A 20533-nucleotide genomic window follows, 5' to 3' on the forward strand; every position below is an offset into this window, starting at 1 on the left:
AGACACAGATGACCAATAACAAGAAAGAGAGATGTTGCCTCACTACAGATTCTGCAGATTTTAAAGAATAATAAAGGAAAGTTATGAGCAATTTAAGCCAATAAATTTGAGATGAAATTTGACATTTCAAAAGAACTGATTTTTTATAAAATCTCAACGTACAAAAGTGTCTTTATTACTCCAGAATGGCATGCTACAGACACTATACAGCATGCACATTTATTAACTTCAAAATTAGCTTCAAACCATTTAAAATTAAATTGGAATAAGAGTATAAAATGGAGTGTTGGGGGGAAAAGATATTCACACACACACACACACACACACACACACACACACACACACACACACGTTAGACTCGAAAAAGCTGGTTTTCCCAAACTTTCTCCTCATTTACCTCGGAAACTTTCCGATTGGGACGTACACTGACTTTCCACCTCAGAATATGAGGATCTGTTTTTATTTTCTGGTTCGTTGACAAGCCACGATTTTGACATCAGATAAATCTCTCTCAGTGAAGGAGTGGGGGTAGCGGAGTCTTCTCCTGCTCACCTCTTCTATGAAGTGTTCCCCCTTTATCTTGAATACCACTTTCTCCCTAGATAAAGCTCCATGATTTTCCAAGCAACCTTGGTAAGAGCTTTTATAGGATCCTCACAACTTTACAAAATAATCAGTGAGACTGTTTCCCCTCCTGCTTTATAAGTGAGGAAAGAGGCTGCGAAGGGGAGACCTGAAACAGAGGTCTTCAGAGGTTTGGTCCAAGACTTTGATTCTCAATTGTCCTGACTGTTGGAGCCACAAGACTCCTTTGCTCTCTTTGCAGTTTTTCTTTCGTCTCATTCACCTAATCCTCCTTTTATAAGCAATACTCTACAGGGGCCCACAGATCCTCAGAAAAAAACAAGCTCCTGCTTGCTCTTGAGGTGCTCAGATTATGGTGGCACAATCAACCAAATCGTAACATGGCACAAGGAGCTCAAGGTCCAAGGGAGAATAGAATATCGATGGAGCAAAGAAATCTCAGGTACTTTTCGACTTCTTTTTAACTGAGTACCTATCTCGTTTGCCAAGGGTTGTGCAGTTTTTATATATCCCAGGTCAATACACGAAGTATAATGTATTGGCCAGGAAGTTTTAAGTAACATACCTAAGGTAGATTTTCAACGAATGGGGCAGGTTTAAGATCACTCAACTTTCATCCGGAAATTTCACAATTTCTGCAGTCTCTATCCTGAGGCGTGGGTAGGTTGTAACCAGTACCCTCCTCGGTCTCCGAACCTCATTGCTGCGAGGCACAGCACCTCCCACTGCCGTAAGGTCCTTGAGCGCAACCTCGATCCTGGAAGCCCAATCAGCGGCCCGGCCGCGACCCAGTGCCCGCCTCGGGCCGTGTCACGTGTCAGCCAAGATGGCTGCGCCCGGGCGACTTGAGCGAAGGTTGGAGTGAGCACTCGCGTGGCGGATGGAGACCGGAGGAGGCAGCGACCGCTGGGAGGAGAGCGTAAGGTACCGGCATTCCGGGTAAAGGGGTGCAGTAAAAGGCGAGTATCAAGAGAAGCACAGCGTGGTGACATGCTGTTCAACCGCAGCGTGGGAATGAGATCCCGGGACTGAGTCGCAAGAGGAGGAGGCGAGTCGGTTCTACCGCACCGACCGCCCTACACTTTCCACCCTAGAAAAAAGATCTTATATTTAAATTAAGCCTATAGGGGGCAAAAAAAAAAAAAAAAAAAAAAAAATCCTGCTTGAATTTAATCCCCGGATTACTGCCAATTTACAGGGTGACCTTGGCCTAATTTCATTTTCAGAGGCCCCACTTTCCTCATTTGTCCATCTCGGGAGTTATCTTGAGTGATGTGAGATAGCTAATGCAAAAGCCTTTTGAAATGTTTGTAATATTTAAACGTGGCATTGTCTTTGATAGGGATTTATTATTAATAACCGGGATACAATGGCCTACTGCGGGCTGCCAGATCAGAACTTTTACCGAATTAAGGGTGACTTTTAATAGCGACACCTTAGAAATGGCTAGTTCACAGAACCAGGAACCTCACCAATATGCAGAGCATAGAACAGAAAACTAGTGATAGCATTAGGCTGGACTTTCTGATGTAACAGCATTTCAGACATATACACTGTACACTTTATATATACTGAATTTGATTGTTTTTCTCTCTCTCTCCACCACACCCCCCAACCCCCCAACATAAAATTATTCAAAGTTCCTGTAGGGCACAGATCTTACGTTATTGTAACCAAGGCCCTCAAAAAGTTTGAGTCTGGGAAACCCAGACGTAAACTTCTAAGCCTGCATTGTACTACTTATGTTGACTTTAAGTTTAGGGATATGAAATTCAGTGTACTGAACATTTTCCAAGCCATCTAATGGCTACCCAGTAAATATTTGTTAAATTAGTGTTATAAATTAATCTTGTAGCAAATGAATAGTGAACCAATAAAATTAAATTTCAGAGTCATGTTGTCTGTTCTTTCTGAACTTTTTGCTTTTCTTAACTCTGCTACCCTGAAATCTTATTTAATGAGCTAAATCTTCAGGCTAAAATTCATCATTCACCCATTCCCTTAATCTTTTATTCACCTCAGCTAGCGCAGAGATCAACAAACTACCTGCCAGACGTGGCAGGTAGTGGGCCAGACGAAGCCTATCGCTTGTTTCTTTACGGCCAGCCAAAATGATTTTGATTTTTTTTTTTTTTTTTTTTTTATTTATTTTTGGCTGTGCTGGGTCTTTGGTTCGTGCGAGGGCTTTCTCCAGTTGCGGCAAGTGGGGGCCACTCTTCATCGCGGTGCGGGGACCGCTCTTCATCGCGGTGCGCGGGCCTTTCACTATCGCGGCCCCTCCCGTCGCGGGGCACAGGCTCCAGAAGCGCAGGCTCAGCAGCCGTGGCTCACGGGCCCAGCCGCTCCGCGGCATGTGGGATCCTCCCAGACCAGGGCTCGAACCCGTGTCTCCTGCATTAGCAGGCAGATTCTCAACCACTGCGCCACCAGGGAAGCCCTTGATATTTTTTAAGTTTTTTTTTTTTTAAGTATTCAACAAAAGACCATTATGTGACCCACAAAGCCTAAGATATTTACCATCTGGCCCTTTAGAGAAGTTTGCTGACCTCTGCTCTAGGGTATACCTAGATGTGAAATTGCTGGGTGTATGTGTCTTCTACTTATTAAGTACCAAATTCTTTTCCAAAGTGGTTGTACCTATGCTTCCGCCAGCAGCACATGAGTTTCAGTTACCCCACATTCTTGCCAGTAATTGAAAGTTAATTTCTATTTTCCTGATTATAGTGGTTAAGCATATTTTCATATTTATTGTGTTTGACTTTCCTCTTTGTGAAGTGCCTGTTCAAACCTTTTGTCAGTTTTTCTATTGGGTTGGTTGCCTTTTTCTTATTGATTTGTACTATTCAATACTTTACATATTCTGGGTACCAACTACTCCTTTGTCAGTTATATTGCAAACCCTTTCTCCCCAATCCCCAACTGGCTTATCTTTATGGTATCTGTAAATGAACACAAGTTCATTTTAATTGGTTAATATTAGTTTAATATTAGCTTTATGTGTTTTATGGTTAGTGCCGTTAGCAAATTTACAATATTTTTAAGGGTTACAAAGATATTCTGTATTTCCTATAAGCTTTATGTGTTGTCTTCCATGTTCTGGTTTCTATTTCATAGAATTGTGGGGGTTTTGGGGGGGATGTCTAATGCATTAATTTTTCAGATTATGAAATAATGCTATGGCTACTTTTTAAAATTAAATATTTATGGTCTTCCAAAGGCTTTTTATAAGCCCTTTTGCTGTTTTTCTATAGATACACATTATTGAAAAATGACATTTTAATTTAAGGCTCAAGATGGAAAATCATAAACCAGATGGTACTGTCAAGAAGAACTTAATTGAAATCATAACCAGAAAAATTAACCAACTTCCAGAAGCAGAAAGGTAAGATCCCTTAATTAAAAAATTCTTTTATCAGGTGGATTTTCATCATTGATTCATCTCAAATTTATTCGGTTTGAATATAAACAAACATAGAATGTCAGAAGGAAATTGAGATTTTTTTTTCTTACATTGATGAGAAAACCAAGGTTCAGAGAGATTAGCCATTTTCCTTTAAGTCAAGGCTAAAATTCATTTCTTTGGACATCTGATAGTTCTCCCAGTTTTTCCATTTGGCTTAGAGTATAGGCAGATGTATATATTTATGGACTAATTTAAATAACAAACCTTTAAAATAGGTTTTAAACTGTCTTCTTTCTCAATTCATTTCTATCACTACACTTAACAGTCTAAGAGAGTACCATGTAACACACATAGCTAGACAAGGAATGTCAGAGAAATGGGATCATGGCTAAAAGATCTTTAAGATATTATTAAATTTATATAGGAAACATACTGATCTTTGAAGACAATGCTGAGTGAACTCCAGTACTCTCCCACAACATGTTCTTCAGGCAGCCTAACATTCCATTTCAACTGAAAATCTGAGACCAAAAAGGATGAAGAAGAGTCAGCCTGGAGAGGAGGAAGGAATGGCATATGCCTAGGCCACAGGACAGCAACGAGTTTGTCATATTTGAGGAACCAGTGTTACTGAAGTACAAGGGAAGTGGGCATAAGATTGAAGGAACAGGAGTTGTTTTAAGCAGGGAATGATCCAGCTAACATTTCTAAAGAACATTACAGTTGCTTTTTGGAAAGTAGATTTAAGGTAGGTGAGAAAAGGAAGAAGACCAGTAGGAAAACTGGCATAGTAATCCTGGTGAGTGGTGGTGGCAGTTGAAGTGAAAAAAGAATGGATTTGAAATACATTTCGGAAGTATAATCTTACTATCTTGCACAAATTCCAATCTTGCTGACACCAGCTCAACAAGGGAGAACCCATAAACCAAGGGTAGTAATAAGATGTATATCCAACCTCCCTCTCCCCCCACCACACACACACACTGTACATCGTTTTGTTATTGTTTTCCAGAGGTAAACAGAAACATTTTAAGCAAGTAAAAGACATGTGCCCATGTTTCCAGGCCAGTAAGGTAGGGAAAGCCAGGAAGAATAGAGATGTGACAGTCTTGAAGAGAAGCAAGCAGGCTGTGTTACTGGGACTTTCACCAAATTAGAAATAATAATCAATGGGGAAGTAATCTGGAACTGCAAAGTAAGCTTTAATTTGGAATAAACTGCTTTCGAACAGTGGCACGTAAACAGGGCAGATGACAGCATCTCATCTTTGCTTTGTTCGCTATTTTTCCTCTGCTTCTATTTTATCTATCCTAGTTCTCCTAAGTTTGAATCCTCATTTCTTGCATTACCAATTTAGATATGTTTAATAGTTATTTGAAAAGTTCTTTTTAGTTTCATACACTTCACTATCTACAAAATAATTTCATGTGCCATCTATTTCATTGCCTCTTGTTATTTCTGGTCTTATATTTCATGTGTTAGTTCATGTATCTAGTTATTTTATGGGTATTATCTTGCCAAAAAATCTTGAGTTCACGTTTCTAATTGTATAGGCACTTTTTGGGAACACTGACTGGCAATGGGGCTGCTAGATAATAACAATTTTGTATTGAATTATTATATTAACTAAACAATGTGACTTTAAGCCACAGGAAATTAAAATCTGGTTGGGAGACAGCAAACGTTGCTATTCAGATTCCAGTTACACTCCTTGTTATATTTAGGTACTTAATTATAATAATATTTAACATTAATATATCAACATATTACAATGTATATATTTGTAATAATTATAATATATAATATATATGGGCAAATTATTTACCTGAGCATTTGTTCCTATGACTAAAAATGAAGATAATACATATTTCACAGTATTGTTACGAAAATAAAATAAAAATATTTTAGAGGAAGTGCTCAAGTTTCCCATTCCCTCAGCTCCCACAAGAATACACAGGTCTTTTCACATTCATGTGTTTTGTTGTTTGGTAGCTCTCTAGGCCCTCATCACAATTTAAATATTGTCTTATGTACCCTAAGTTTCTAAACTGCCTCCCTTGTACTAACATCACCATTTTAATACACTTTTGTTATATTGGGTTGACCAAAATGTTCGTTTGAGTTTTTCGTGGAAAAATCCGAACGAACTTTTTGGCCAATCCAATATATCAAGTTTACGTATCTTTCATTCTCCAATAATAAACTATGAAAACACTGAAGATAATTTTTTGTGCCTTCATCACCAAGTCTGCTGCATGCAATAAGTGCTCAATGATTGAATGACAAGTACCACTGTGATTGCAAAGTGACAGGTAAGAAAAGTAGTACCTTACACAATGTAGAAAGCTCAATTAGGAATTCCTAGAAAACCTGTCTTAAGTTGAGTGTTAACCATAGAAGTTAGAGGGGATATTGTGTGTGACTAGTTTGGCTAATTAAGAGTAATGAGAGGGCTTCCCTGGTGGCGCAGTGGTTGAGGGTCTGCCTGTCAATGCAGGGGACACGGGTTCGAGCCCTGGTCTGGGAGGATCCCACATGCCGCGGAGCAACTAGGTCCGTGAGCCACAATTACTGAGCCTGCGCCTCTGGAGCCTGTGCTCCACAACAAGAGAGGCCGCGATAATGAGGCCCGCGCACCGTGATGAAGAGTGGCCCCCGCTTGCCACAACTGGAGAAAGCCCTCGCACAGAAATGAAGACCCAACACAGCCATAAATAAAATTAAAAAAAAAAAAAAAAAGTAATGAGAAAATAAAGAGGTTGACACCTGTGTTATAGGAAGCAAAGCAGATGGTAAAGAAGTGATAGGCTGAAGGCTTTGGATACTTTAAATATTCAGCAGTTTTAGTTTTTTTCCCCAAAACTAAAGAATGCATAGAACATGCATTTTAAATCTCATACATGCCTTCCTTAAAAACCAGTTCTACCACTTACTATCCCAAAACATCAATTTATTTCAATGAGTTCTTATAAAGTACCTAGCATAGAGTATCCCTTAAATGTTAGTACTGCTCCACCCCCCGAATCCTGACTCTAATGCTTCAAGGAAGAGTAAAAGGAAACATCAATTTCACCTTATTGAATGCCTTCTGTGTACCAGGTGCTGTTGAAACCAAGATATTTATATCTTTGTATCCACTGTCTTCAAGTTGTTTACAGACTAGTTGGGAAGGCTGACAGGTAAATCTGTGATAAGCTAGTACCACCTTATAATGTGTTTTACTACAGAAGTATTGGGTATCGTGGGAGCCTACAGAGGCATCCAAGTCAGACTCTTCAGAAGCTCTTCCCTGCTATATACTTGGTGGTGGGGGGGGGGGTGGAATTTCCATACCAATATTCTTTGCAAAATCCCACAATACATTTAGCAAAACTAAATGTATCACTGTATCCTTAAAGTGTTGACCAGATTCAAAGCCTTTTAGAATAAAAATCTATATGTAAAACATAATGATTTTAAAAGGTTTTTGTTTTATGGAGCTATAAGATATAAATGTTGGATCCTGTTAATCCTAAAGTCCTGCTAAGTTCTGTAACATATGCCAGAATTGTTGGAGAGCTTACACACACAGTACAGCCAAAAAGTTACTGTTTTTTCTCACCGACTCAGGAATCTGCTTGAAAATGGATCAACATATATTGGACTTAATGCTGCTCTCTGTGGCCTAATAGCAAATAGTCTCTTTCGACGCATCCTACATGTGACACAGGCTCGTGTAGCTGCTGGCTTACCAATGGCAGTGATCCCATTTTTGACGGCACACGTATCTTACAAAGGTTTTGTAAGTTTACCTTTGAATACAGGTAAATTCTGTTTCACTGTCACCAGCAAGTTTGCTTTGGTATATGTACATTATTTACACCTTACATTAATCCTTAAATAATCGTAGCAATTGGCTATATGCTGTAATATAGTCACTGCTTGGATAAGACTGAACCTTGCTAGCCTCTCTATGTAAAGCAGCAATTATTTCAGATTAGCATGGTCTACCAAACAAGTAAAATATATACACAGTAATTCTAAATACTTTCCTTTATCTAACTTATCTCTCCCACAGTGTTTAGTAAGAAATATCTGGAAACTTTATTTTTTTCTTAAATGCTGACTGCCTTAATTTTTAAAAAATTATACAATTTTCTTAAGGGGGAAAAATTTTTTATGGGAACAAGACTTTATCTTGTTCCCGTAAAAATCACTAAATCTCTAAAGCACTAAATCTGTATATGTGCAATAGTTATCAAATACATGGAGACCTGATTTCCTTTGGACAGTTCACCATATTTGCTGAGTACTCCAAGTATAGCTAAATCATGAAAGAATTTCTGATTAATAATTTTTAAAAAATTATTACCATAGGTGGTAGTAGGGAGGCAGTCCATTTAAATTCTCTTAAGTGCTACTTCAGATTTGTTTAAATTAGATGAGTATTTGCTTGAATCCCCAAGATCAGTGTGGAAAGAATTTTTATGTGCAGGGAAACCTACTGCAGAATAAGCTGAACAGAATGAGTGAAAACATAGCTTAGCTTAGCTTTCTATTTTTAATACCTTATACTAATCTGGAAATGAATAAACAATTTTATAAAAATAAAATCACACTGTATAATGTAAAATAGTAAGATAAATCAAATTGTTAAATTTCCCATGGGTTTAAAAGTTTCTTAAAGACAAAAATATTAGCTCAGGTTTGCTAATACATGCGCAAAAAGCTAGAAGCAGTGCACACTGAGATTATTATATTCAAGTTCAAAACAAATTAGGGAATTTTTCCTAAGATGGTTTTATCAGTTATTCCTGGCTGTTTTAGATTATCCATATGTGTAATTATACCTTTTAACATGCCTTGTAGAAATGCATTTGCTGTATTACTGCCTGAAAATTGAGTACCTGTGATGCATATAAGGGGACCTTGCATTCTTTAAATGTTTGCTTGACTATCCAATTGCAGAACTAATTTATTTCCTAGGTGATTTACATTGTGAAACCTGTACGATAACACGAGGTGGACTGGTTGGTCTTGTTTTTGGTGGCCTGTACCCTGTTTTCTTGGCTATCCCTGTGAATGGTGGCCTAGCAGCCAGGTAGGATTGTTTTCCATAATTATCGAAAAACTCTAATAATATATATAAATGATTGCCTAGAAAATGCAAACTTTAAAAGAGCAAGTACATTTTCTATTTTTAAGGCAATGTTACCTGTTTGACTTGAAAGAGTTAACAAGACTTGTTTTTTCTGGGTAATCAAAGAATACTTCTCAAGAATTTGAAAACACTTCTAGAAATTTATCACACTACCTCTTGGGTGTGTCGTTCAGGTTCTTAACTTTATATATGGAATGCTAGCTACAAAGCTGCAAAAAGTACTGTGACTAGCATGAAAGCTACATTATATGCATAATGTTCTTAGGGTCTGAGTACTTCCTCTAAAAGAAAATTCCATCAGAAAATGTCTCGCTATAAGCCAAAATAATTCAGTTATTCTCTGATGAACTCTTGTACCAAGCAATCTATACTATATGAGCTTCCAGAGGTGAAACGGAGAAAAGGACAAAAGAAAACAAAAGGACAGTTTTTATGACTAGTAGACATTGAAGAGAATAGCATTACCTCAGTCTTTACCTAAGCTAGTTTTAAGACTTCTGGAATTAATATGTATTGTACATAGATTTGCCACTTGATGCAACTGTCTTTTCTAGTGAACTGTCTCAATGTTTTCTTACAGGTATAACTCAGCCCTGCTACCCGAGAAAGGAAACATCTTAAATTACTGGATTAGGATTTCTAAGCCTGTCTTTAGAAAGATGTTATTTCCCATTTTGCTCCAGACTGGGTTTGCAGCATACCTTGGGTCTAGACAATATAAACTACTTATAAAGGCTCTTCAGTTACCTGAACCTGACCTAGAAATTCAGTGATGGTTAAGCAAATCTGTACACAAAAATAAAACTGTAAAAATAACCTACATCTAAGTATGAATAAATAAGAATTGTAATTTATCACATGAGGTACAATTCTGGGATCTACAACAAAAGGCTGAATACTTAAATTATTCAACACTACCCACTTAGACAAGAGCCTACTTCTCTAGTGTTCCCAATACCGTCTCTCCCACATTGCTTGCTCTACACTCCTTTACATTAGGCAGTTTGGTCTGTAACACAGGGAAAAAAACCACACAGCAGTTTTCACTGAAAACCTCATAAAGAATCCAAACAGGAATGAAAATGGCAGGGGCCAGGGCAGGGAGTATCAATACACTACAGAAACGTTACACTTCATTTTCTCAATTCACTGTTTCCATAGGTATTATTCTTTCATAGAATCTTAGAACATATTTAAAAACATTCCTCACAGAGGGATCAATTCCCAGTATTCTTCAGAGATGATTATTCAGGCTCAGCTTGAGCTGTCCTAATGATAGTTACCTACTTCAAAAGTCATCTTATTTGTATCATTGGAAAGCTATACTCTTATAAGATTAAGGCAAATTCTATCATCTTCGAAGCTTTCATCTAGTGTGGTATAGTTCTTTAGAAGCACATAGACCTGAGCCATTTTTTTTGGCTGTATGATGATGCTAAGCAAGTTAACTGATCTCTCTGGCCCTCAGTTTCCTCATCAGTAACCTCACTCAAGATTGGTATCATATATGTAAGTTGACTTTAACGTAGCACCTGTCATCAGGCACTCAAATCTGAGGTAGCCATATTCTTCCTATTGTTTCTGGTTTTGTTTTTTGAAATATCCTAGGTCTATTCCTCAATTCCTAAGATAGATCATTTAAATTTTTGAAATGATCTATTGTGTTTCCCGTCCTAAAAGTTTTCATCTCAGTTCTTGAAACCATTTTCTCATGTAACAGCATCTAAATCAGCACTGGCCAACAAAACTTTGTGATGAGGAGGAAATATTTTATATATGACTGATAATATGTTAGCACTAGCCATATGTGGCTACTGAGCACCCAAAATTTGACTAGTGCACCTGAATAACTGAATCTTTTAATTAATTTAAATTGTTTAGCCACATGTGGATAATAGCCTCAGTATTACACAATGCAGAGCTAGACCAACACTTTCTTATGAAATAAGCCAGTCATACCGAACAATATTTGTGTCATCCAAGACCACATTCACAAGCATCTTAACTATTCTTTTCAAATATAGTGATATATCTGTTAAATAATCTTATGCTACTGATAATTATATGAAAGGATTTAGCCTGTCACCTAAAAAAGGCAGCTCTGAGAGTGGGACAGGCTTTCAGTGTCCCTTAAAGAAAGCAGTGCAGGCAAAGATTTAAAATTCAGTTAATAAAATACAAGGGAATTCCCTGGCAGTCCAGTGGTTAGGACTCCACACTTTCACTGTTGAGGGCGCAGGTTCAATCCCTGGTCGGGGAACTAGGATCACGCAAGGCACGTGATGAGGTCAAAAAAAAAACAAAAAAACACCAAGTCAAAACCAAATAGAAACAGATTATAAAAAAAAATTCCCTATCAAACTATGTTTGATAAAAAAAAATGATCCCAATTATCAGACAAAAGAATCTGTATTTTACTGTGGATATTCTCTGGGTTATAAAATTAAGGCTGATTTTTCTTTTCATTCTGATTCCTTTCTGGATAATCCCAGCTTTCTGAAATGAATATGCTTTACCTTTACAACTAGGAAAAACATATAAAAAAGGCAAAAAAAAACCCAAAAAACTTTATTTTATAAGCTAAAATACCACAATAAAGTTGTCTGACCCAAAATTATACATTTTATGTGTGTGCTGTCATTTTTATTTAGAGTTCTACTTATCACAGTAAAAAAAAAAAGAATTAAAATTCCTGACTTCAAAAATAAGAAACCCAAATTACTGAATTAGACTCCTTTAAAAACAATGGTGTAATGAACTTAGATAATTCAAAACCCACTGATATTACTAAATGGATAATTTAGCGCAAATTGTTTCCTTACTTATCCTTAAACACTCCCACAGTACTTACTCCCTAGCATACCACCATCTATAAACATACAAAAATTTACAATGGTTTCTGCAACCAAAAACGATTTCTAACATCTGTCCTCTACCATATTTTTCTTAAATCATCTTCCCAGTTAGTAGAAATGGGCAACATAAGCCAAAGAACATGTTACTTTAAACCTGTTGCTACAAATCTACTTTACCAAAATTTTTGGTCAGGGGGCAAATTTGTGTGAACCTGCTGTGATCTGCATTACAATTTAAGGAAACAGTCATTTTTAGCTAAGACCTAAAGAACACTGCCTCAGTCAGGAAAATAGTTTATTTCAATTCTGTCACAGTAAACAAACTATTTAAACCTGTCTTTCAAAATTTATTCTGTGTAGTTATTTGGCTTTAAAAAAGAAGGTTCAGGCTTCCCTGGTGGCGCAGTGGTTGAGAATCTGCCTGCTAATGCAGGGGACACGGGTTCGAGCCCTGGTCTGGGAAGATCCCACATGCCACGGAGCAGCTGGGCCCGTGAGCCACAACTACTGAGCCTGCGCGTCTGGAGCCTGTGCCCCGCAACGGGAGGGGCCGCGATAGTGAAAGGCCCGCGCACCGCGATGAAGAGCAGTCCCCGCAACGCGATGAAGAGTGGCCCCCGCTTGCCGCAACTAGAGAAAGCCCTCGCACGAACCGAAGACCCAACACAGCCATGAATGAATGAATGAATGAATGAATGAATAAATAAATAAATAAATAAATAAAGGTTCATGTTATACTATACTTAAATTAAGATGTTAACTTGTAAACCCCAAACTATGGTACATTAGAAGCCAGAGGGATTTGACCTCAGTGGGTAAAAAGGAAACATACAGAATTTGATGGCACATTTTAAAGGAAGTTGGGCCACCAATAAAATTCAAATCCGTACATATTAACAGCTACACGAATGTTCAAAACACCAAGTGACTAGATTTTTAAATTAGATTAACTGAAAATTGAGCAAAAGATGAATTTCAACAAATTTTGGGTCAACAAAACTACAAAAAATTGGGAATTCCCTGGCAGTCCAGTGGTTAGGACTCCACACTTTCACTGCAAAGGGCCCGGGTTCACTCCCTGGTTCAGGAAGTAAGATCCCGCAAGCCATGTGGCATGGCCAAAAAAAAACTACAAAAAATTATGAAAGCCCACTGTGACCTGGTTTCTTTTTAAAAAGTGGGGAAAACGGCTAACTAAGAAATCCTGAATGTACAAATTGGGGAAAGGTAGAAAACTAGGAATAAAAACACTATGAGTAACCAAAGCAATGAACAGGGCAACTTTCTTTTAACCTTTATCTTTAAAAAATATTTTTCCTCTAATAGTACATGATTTGTTGCTAATGATAAAGTAATTTACTTTCTGAATAAAATTTAAATTATCTCCAGTTTAATTTTTCTGCACTTTAAAACTGCATGTAAATGACCACTTGCAGTCTAGGTCAGAGCTCTGAGCTCAGTCTGGTATTATAAGACAATAGGGAGTGACTGGCAGAGAGAGTATTGAGGTATTCAAGTTCAAATATGTAAAAAAAACTGTGCTGGCCAAACAAACACTTTACAAGTTTCTAATGGAGGACCTCCCCTTTGTGATCCCTGGCTTAAATGGTAACTACCTGGTTTCTCAACAAAAATCAGTACAGTAAAATATAAAAATATAACCATTTGGGAAGGTCTCAAAACTTTGTATTGATAGCCTGGGGAAAAAAACTAAATACTTGAAAATATTTTACTACCTATTCAACCTTAAATAGTCATAAGATTGTTTAGCTTAAAAGCATACCTCCAAAATACTGAACTAGGTAATCACATACTTTAAAAGGTAATGACTCATTATCAGTGAATTATCCACTCTATTCTATCAAAGTAGTAGTTATAGTCACCAAGTAGTGTTGATGCCTACCTGATTTTGGTTACAATACAACCAGCTGTACTGTTCGTACTGTAGGAGCATCCATCAATCACATAAGAATAAGCCACTGGGAATGCTCTTTGCTGCCTGGCATCAGAGACACTGAATACACTTACATTACAAGAAACTGAGTGGATTTAATAAATTTTTTATATCACCATACAATAACCAAACTGTATAGTTATTATGATGAATCGTTCTGGAAAGAAAATAAGAGCCTATCTCCTACCCCCTCCCACTTCTATCATCTGCACACTTCCCAAGTGAGTCAGTAAGATAAAATGACTCAGTCTAGACCAGGTGAAAGAATGTATTAACATAATCCAACAAAAATGACATAAAACAACCAGAGTTTTGAGTGTTTTTTCACACTTGTAATGAACTGGAAAAATGTTTCAATTAAGTAAAACAACCACATTCCATGAAAAAAGCCACTCCCATCATCCAGAATACTAAAGCCCTTACATACTAGAGAAATTTTAATATAAAACAGTAGAAACTAGTATACCATTCATTAGAAACCTCAAAATATTTTTAATAAGTCCTCGGAGAAAGCTCAAGAAGCCAAAAACCTCAGAATCCACACATCTTGGCATTACCCTGAATCGCAATTAACTACCCACACATTTAATCATAATCAATTTTTCAAAGATATACAGACAAATCAATGCATCTATTTAAAAAGACTACTCTTTTAAAGACTTTACATTAACTTTTATATTCTACTCAGCAAAGTCTGTCTGTACTGCAGATTAGTTCTCATGTTCCAGGAAATAAATACAAACTCATGATATGCCTGTGATCACTGATGGCCTGTTTATGTAATTCTACTCCACTAAATCTAATTCCACAGAATGTGCGCTTGATTATGTAAAGAATCTAATATTCCTTGATGAAATACTATCATTCTCTTCTCCAATGGTTACAATTTTTAAAAGGTATGCAAAGAACTGAGTATCACTCCCATGAAAGACAAAAAAAGTATAATTTTGTTCCAAAATTAACTTTGTCTCATGTATTTCTATTAAGTCTTTCAAGGATTCCAGAGAATCTTTTCGTATCTCCATTTCTGGAAAGTGAAATCAGTATAGAAGTAATTTGGGAACTTGAAAATGGCATTCATTTTTTTCAGCAGATGCCAAATTTTTGACCGACATGGCTCCCACAATTACTTTGTTACCATCAGTCCAGTCAGTTAACAGGTTGTAGGAAAAGATTCGTTTTTGCAGACACTGCTAAGCTGTTTAAAGAGAAGAGAGAGAGATTAATTTAGTGATTATCAAATGCACAAATATTTAAAATATTTCGAACACTTTTTGTCGGATTATATCAGAGGTGTGACTACATTTTAACAAACGTGGACTTTTCAGTTAGGTTTGGTCAAGGAAGTGCAGAAACATTAAGTCAATATGATGTGTTAGTTCAATTAATGTATAAATTCCTGTCACCATCAGAAGACAAACATTAAAAGCTACATCTTTACTCTAGTACTTGCTGTATCATTTTGCCACAGAGGCACAATTAGGAAAAAAAAAATTAAAAAAAAAAAGATTCCCCAAACACTAAATTGCTTTCATCCATTACAGTAAATAGAGCCAAACCTGAAAATTTCTAAATCCATATTATAGTCCAGAAATCTCCTTTATCCAACTACTAATCATTCAGAACACAATTTTCTAAAAATAGTAAGACAACAGGTTCATATTAATCATAACTTTTTTAATTAACAAGTAGTGAATAGGACACTTTAGGATATTGTTTACTACATACTGAAATAAACATATCTGTTGTAAATTCAGAAACCCAAACATTTACAGTAAAACATGTTTACACATAAATATGACCATATTTATTTAAAGCCCCTGTTAGATAGGTCCTAAATACATGCAATACCATGTAAAAACAAGACCATGACGTTGATGCAAAAAATGACAAAATCACTAATTTACCAAAATTAGAAAAAAAAGAGAATGAAATGGAAACTAAGAAAAGACAGTTAAAACAGAAGCAACCTAACAAAGCAGCTTTTAAAATAGTCGATACTAATCTCCATTTTCAAAAGTTCTTAATCAAGTATTTCCAAAAACTGCCATTTATAAAATGACATTCTAAAAATCTATACTTGGAATGTCAAAGCATCCCAATTCAGAAAGCTTTGACTGTTTCTCCCCAGCCCCAAACTTCAAATAATGCAGGAAAATCATTGACGTTAGGAAGAAAATATTCCAAGGGAATGGTGTAATTTTTAGAAAAACGCACTTACTGCTTCCAGAACCTTTTAAGACCCACAGCATTAACAACAATCATTTTTCCTATTTTCATCCATTATTTTCTAATATCATGTTAGAGATGAATAAATTCTTTGAGCCCATGACTGAAAGATCAACAAACCTGGTTTTATTATGACACCATATTTTTGTCATTGGTACTGCACAAAATTATATACAAAGAAATATATACAAAATGTTCAAGTATTAATTAACTTTCAATTCAAGGCTTCTGTTTCAAAAAGCTACATTTAACATATTCCATAAAGATAGCACAAATTAGTCATTTCAAATAACTTTTCCAACTACTTTTGGTTTTTATATATATTTATATTTATAATTCAGTAGGCACTAAAAATCCATGCAGCTGCATTGTGAGGGGCTTGCTCCTGCACTTAGGTATAAGCAGGTTCATCACTCCAGGTTGTGAGTTTGGCTACTATCCATTCATGCTCAAGTGCAGTAGATGATTTTACAAAATATGCTGTAATGCACTGGAAACCAGAGACCAAGTTAGGTCTCAAAAGTGTATTATCTAGCAACAAAACATTTACAGTTCTTCAAGAACAAGATTCCATTTTCATAACCAAATAACAACAAAATAAAACATTTTATATGTAAGATAACTTACATCTTTGGACTGCTGGAAAATACTTTTTAATTATGAACATTTTAAAATAAAAGCAGAAGCCCTGATATTACCTCTTTTTCCTCATTTCTTATACTACCTTTTAAAATAAAGCAGGAAATGTGGCCAGCAGCTGGTCCCGTCTCTTCTGCCCCAACAGCTGTATCCACTTTAGCACAAAGAAAAACAAGGATGCTAAATACGTATATACTTTATCAAACAGTGATGTTTCACAAAGAATTTCTTAATGTCTCTTACACTGAAAGACACTGTGACTCAATCTATACAACTGGACAATAGATAACAGAGTACTTCAAAGGAAGACTATGTCCCAACTTTGGAAAAAGTGTCAATCGTGTCATTAAGTCACTTAATTTTAAAACTTACTTTTAAATAGGACAAATATCCTTGAAATATGGAGAATAAGATTCTTTGTGAAGCCTCACTTTACACGTTTTCATTCACATTTCATAACCTTCAATATCTAATCATACATAAATTTAACCTAAAATTTTAATACAACAAAAATAAAGGTGTTCAACAATTTATTCATACTCAGTGATAGGGTAAATCACTGTGCTGGTCCTCAAAGAAACATTTCATTAACCATTCTTATTCTTCCTTTAAGTAACTAACACAGGAGTCTGATATGCATGTTAATTTCCAACTTCTCTAATGGTGAGATATAAAAATCTATTAATCTGAATAGATTGTATATCTAGATCTATGAAAACTAAAAGGCATTCTTGAATATTTAAGAGATTTCTGTCATCTCCGCAAAATAACTATCACATCTGTGTATGCCCCAAGTACTTATTGTCAACCTCTGAAAAGTTGCTCTAAAGTTGGAATTCCAATTTGCACCTTGTACAACTCGGAACTTCCATTCAACTTCACCTGTGTCACTTTCTCCAAACTGTATCTCTATTAGCAGCTTTCAGTGTACAGTTGGAACCGATGTCATCCAAGGCCATGTCCACACTGGGGACAGAAGAGCTAGGTACACGCAAGTCTGAACAAGGGGACACATTAACAGCTATTTCAACCAGAAGAAGCAACTTGAATACAATATTGACCAGCACAAGTCTGTTTCCAGGGTGGACAGGGCCCAAATTAGATTCCCCTCCCACCTTCCAAAAAAGAAAAGAAAAAAATAATATATCACACACACACACACAAATTGAGATGTTGCCCATTAAAGTAGACTAAGCAGCAGAGCATGAGCGTTACGTGAAGAGATGGATCCTTACCAGGTTGTGAGGCGGGAACGACTGTTCTGTAACCCCTACAACGGAGCCTGGCAGGAAGGAAATCACCTAAAAAAGAAACTGTCAGAGAGATTTAATAGTGACATGTTATCATTAGGAGTTGGTTACAGTGTCACATTCATGCTTTTAGCTAAACACTTAAAGATTCAATATTACTTTTTTTTCCTCCTCTGAAATGTGTCCAGTGAAGATGTCCCACTAAGGTGTTTTACATGGTGTAAGGGAGTTGAAAGGGGTAAACGCGGATAAAGAGCAGATTACTTGACCCTACATTTTAAGAGAAGACGACGCCTTCCGGGCGCACGCCGAGCAGAACTCCACCGACACCTTATCCTTGTCCACATGAAGACACACTCCTCCGGCTGAGTCGTCCTCTTCCAGCAGGTCCTGCTGCTGCTTTCCCACGGGCAGAGCGTAGTCATGGTCACCGGCGGGCGAGTCTCTGAAGAGCGAGGTGGTCAGCCGCAGTCCCACGCCGCTCAGCCGGCTCAGCAAGCGAGCCAGTCCGGTCTCGTTGGCTAAGACGGCCCGTAGGTAGCGACTCTCCTCCTGCAGTGCTTGTACGCGCTTGCCCAGCTCCCGATTCTCGGCCCGCAGCTCCTGGTTCTCGGCTGCCAGACCCCGTACTCGACTCTCCAGCCCCATCACGTACTCCTTCTTCTTCAGCCGGTTGAGACGGGCAGCAGCCGCCGCCGCCTTCCGGGGACTCTTTGTCGCCGCCTGGTTGTTGTCGTTGCCGCTGCTGCCGCCGCCTCCTCCCGGGGACTTTCTCCGCCTCTTTTCGCCGCCGCCACTGTCACTGCCGGTGCTGCAGCCTCCGATGCCGTTTAACAGCCTCTGCAGCAGGTCAGAAAAGCGCTGCATCTCGGCAGCCGCGGCCTCGTCGTCGTCGTCCCCTCTCCACAGGCCGCCGCTATCCGAGCCTCCGCCGGACGAGGAGAGAGGCCCGGGCGAGTTAAGCCCGGGCTCCAGATGCCAGTCTGGTTGCCGGGGGTCCAGCAGATCTGCCAGTTCCAGGCCCGACAGAAAGTCCATGTCTTCCGTCTCCTCCCCGGGGACGCTGGCGATAGCCTCCTCCTCCATCTCCTCGGGCGAGGGCGCGCGCGCGGCCACGACGCCGCGGCCCCCCCTCCCGGCGTCCGACTCGCCCTCGTCGCCGGGCGGCTGTTTGCGGCCGGGAGACCCGGCCGCCGCCGTCCCCTCGTCCTCCGCTGCCGCCCGGGTCAAATCCGGGGGCAGCGAGCAGGTCGCGACCGGCGCCGGGCTCTCGCTGCGGCTTGGGGAGTCGCTGCCCGAGGCCGCCAGCAGTTTGGTCAGGCTATGCCGCATGGGGCCCGACGGCGGGCCCACGTAGGCCCCGGCCCCTCAGACCGGGCCTCGCGGGTCCCAAGGACCCAGAGCGGGTAGCCGGGCAGCAGGCCAGAACGAAATGAAGAGGAAGGTCCGAGTCGCCTCCCGCCCCACTTGGCTGGTCGACCCCCCGCGCCGGGGCGGGGGGGGGGAGGGAAGGGAGATGGAAGCGGCGAGGCCCAACGATGACTCGACCGCGCCACCCAGACAACGGCCTGGCCGGAAGTCAGTCGATCTCGTTCCAGCCCCTCCCACCGCATTTCGCGCTCCACCAGGCTCTAGTATCGCGAGAGTTCGAATAAGGTCTGGAGCTGGAGGAGCTCCAGATCTCCAGTGACGTCATAGTAACAGCGGCAAAAATAACAACAAACCTGGGATTTATTGAAAAAGTGGTCTACCCTCTCGGCTCTCACTTCTCAATACTCTGTATTCTAGCTTCCACCTCCAGTGAAGCCAGTCTCGCTCAGAATTGATCTTTAGATACCTAATTTATGAATAATCTTAGTTATCCTGGAATTTAAGACTGCTGATCAGATTCTTCTTGGAATTGCTCCTTTCCCCTTTCGCTATATCACAAGATCTTTTCACTCAAACACTTATAGAGTACTAGAAGAAAAAAGAGGTGAATAAGTCATTCATATGTAATTTAATTTTTCCAAGTTTTTATTATAAAAATTTCCAAATATACAGAATATGTGAAAGAATATTACAGTATCCACTCTAATTCAACAATAGTACCCAATACCCAGACTCAACAAGTCAACAATTAACATTTTGCCATATATGCTTTATCTGTACATAAATGTTTGTAAAACATTTTTTTTTGCAAAATCATCCCAAAGTTGCAGACAAGACACACCACCCAAACATGTTGCAGTATGCACCTCTAAAAAGAAGAACATTCTATTTCATAGTCATAATACTATTATCAGGTCTTGAGAAAATTAACAATCTTGCTAATATCTATTACCCATACCATATTCAAATTTGCTCAGCTTTCCTCAAAAATCATCTTTTAGGGAGCTTCCCTGGTGGCGCAGTGGTTGAGAATCTGCCTGCTAATGCAGGGGACACGGGTTCGAGCCCTGGTCTGGGAAGATCCCACATGCTGCGGAGCAACTAGCC

General features: G+C 38.7%; 2 protein-coding genes across 7 annotated transcripts; one reads left to right on the forward strand and one right to left on the reverse strand.

Annotated features, from left to right (window-relative positions):
* Positions 1–1372: 1372 nt before the first annotated feature.
* Positions 1373–9985, forward strand: TMEM126A (transmembrane protein 126A). Of its 3 annotated transcripts, none has more exons than XM_007168537.2 (5): positions 1373–1509; positions 3872–3967; positions 7598–7791; positions 8954–9068; positions 9709–9985. In XM_007168537.2, the coding sequence occupies exons 1-5, from the start codon at positions 1466–1468 to the stop codon at positions 9899–9901; spliced, it is 642 nt and encodes a 213-aa protein (XP_007168599.2). In that variant the 5' UTR covers positions 1373–1465; the 3' UTR covers positions 9902–9985. The 3 variants fall into 3 exon arrangements, with proteins under 3 accessions (XP_007168599.2, XP_007168598.2, XP_007168600.2); XM_007168536.2 differs by having other exon boundaries at positions 1383–1524; XM_007168538.2 differs by having other exon boundaries at positions 1391–1544.
* Positions 9986–14191: 4206 nt separating this feature from the next.
* Positions 14192–19633, reverse strand: CREBZF (CREB/ATF bZIP transcription factor). Of its 4 annotated transcripts, XM_057553457.1 has the most exons (4): positions 18330–19633; positions 18041–18118; positions 16891–16959; positions 14192–15135 (listed from the first exon to the last, which is right to left on the reverse strand). In XM_057553457.1, the coding sequence occupies exons 1-2, from the start codon at positions 19385–19387 to the stop codon at positions 18103–18105; spliced, it is 1074 nt and encodes a 357-aa protein (XP_057409440.1). In that variant the 5' UTR covers positions 19388–19633; the 3' UTR covers positions 14192–15135; positions 16891–16959; positions 18041–18102. The 4 variants fall into 4 exon arrangements, with proteins under 4 accessions (XP_057409440.1, XP_057409439.1, XP_057409441.1 ...); XM_057553456.1 differs by lacking the exon at positions 14192–15135 and having other exon boundaries at positions 15594–16959; XM_057553458.1 differs by lacking the exon at positions 14192–15135 and having other exon boundaries at positions 15594–17802.
* Between the last annotated feature and the right edge of the window lie 900 nt (positions 19634–20533).

The sequence above is a fragment of the Balaenoptera acutorostrata genome, chromosome 9 (assembly GCF_949987535.1).
Source record: "Balaenoptera acutorostrata chromosome 9, mBalAcu1.1, whole genome shotgun sequence".
NCBI classification, from domain to species: domain Eukaryota; kingdom Metazoa; phylum Chordata; class Mammalia; order Artiodactyla; family Balaenopteridae; genus Balaenoptera; species Balaenoptera acutorostrata.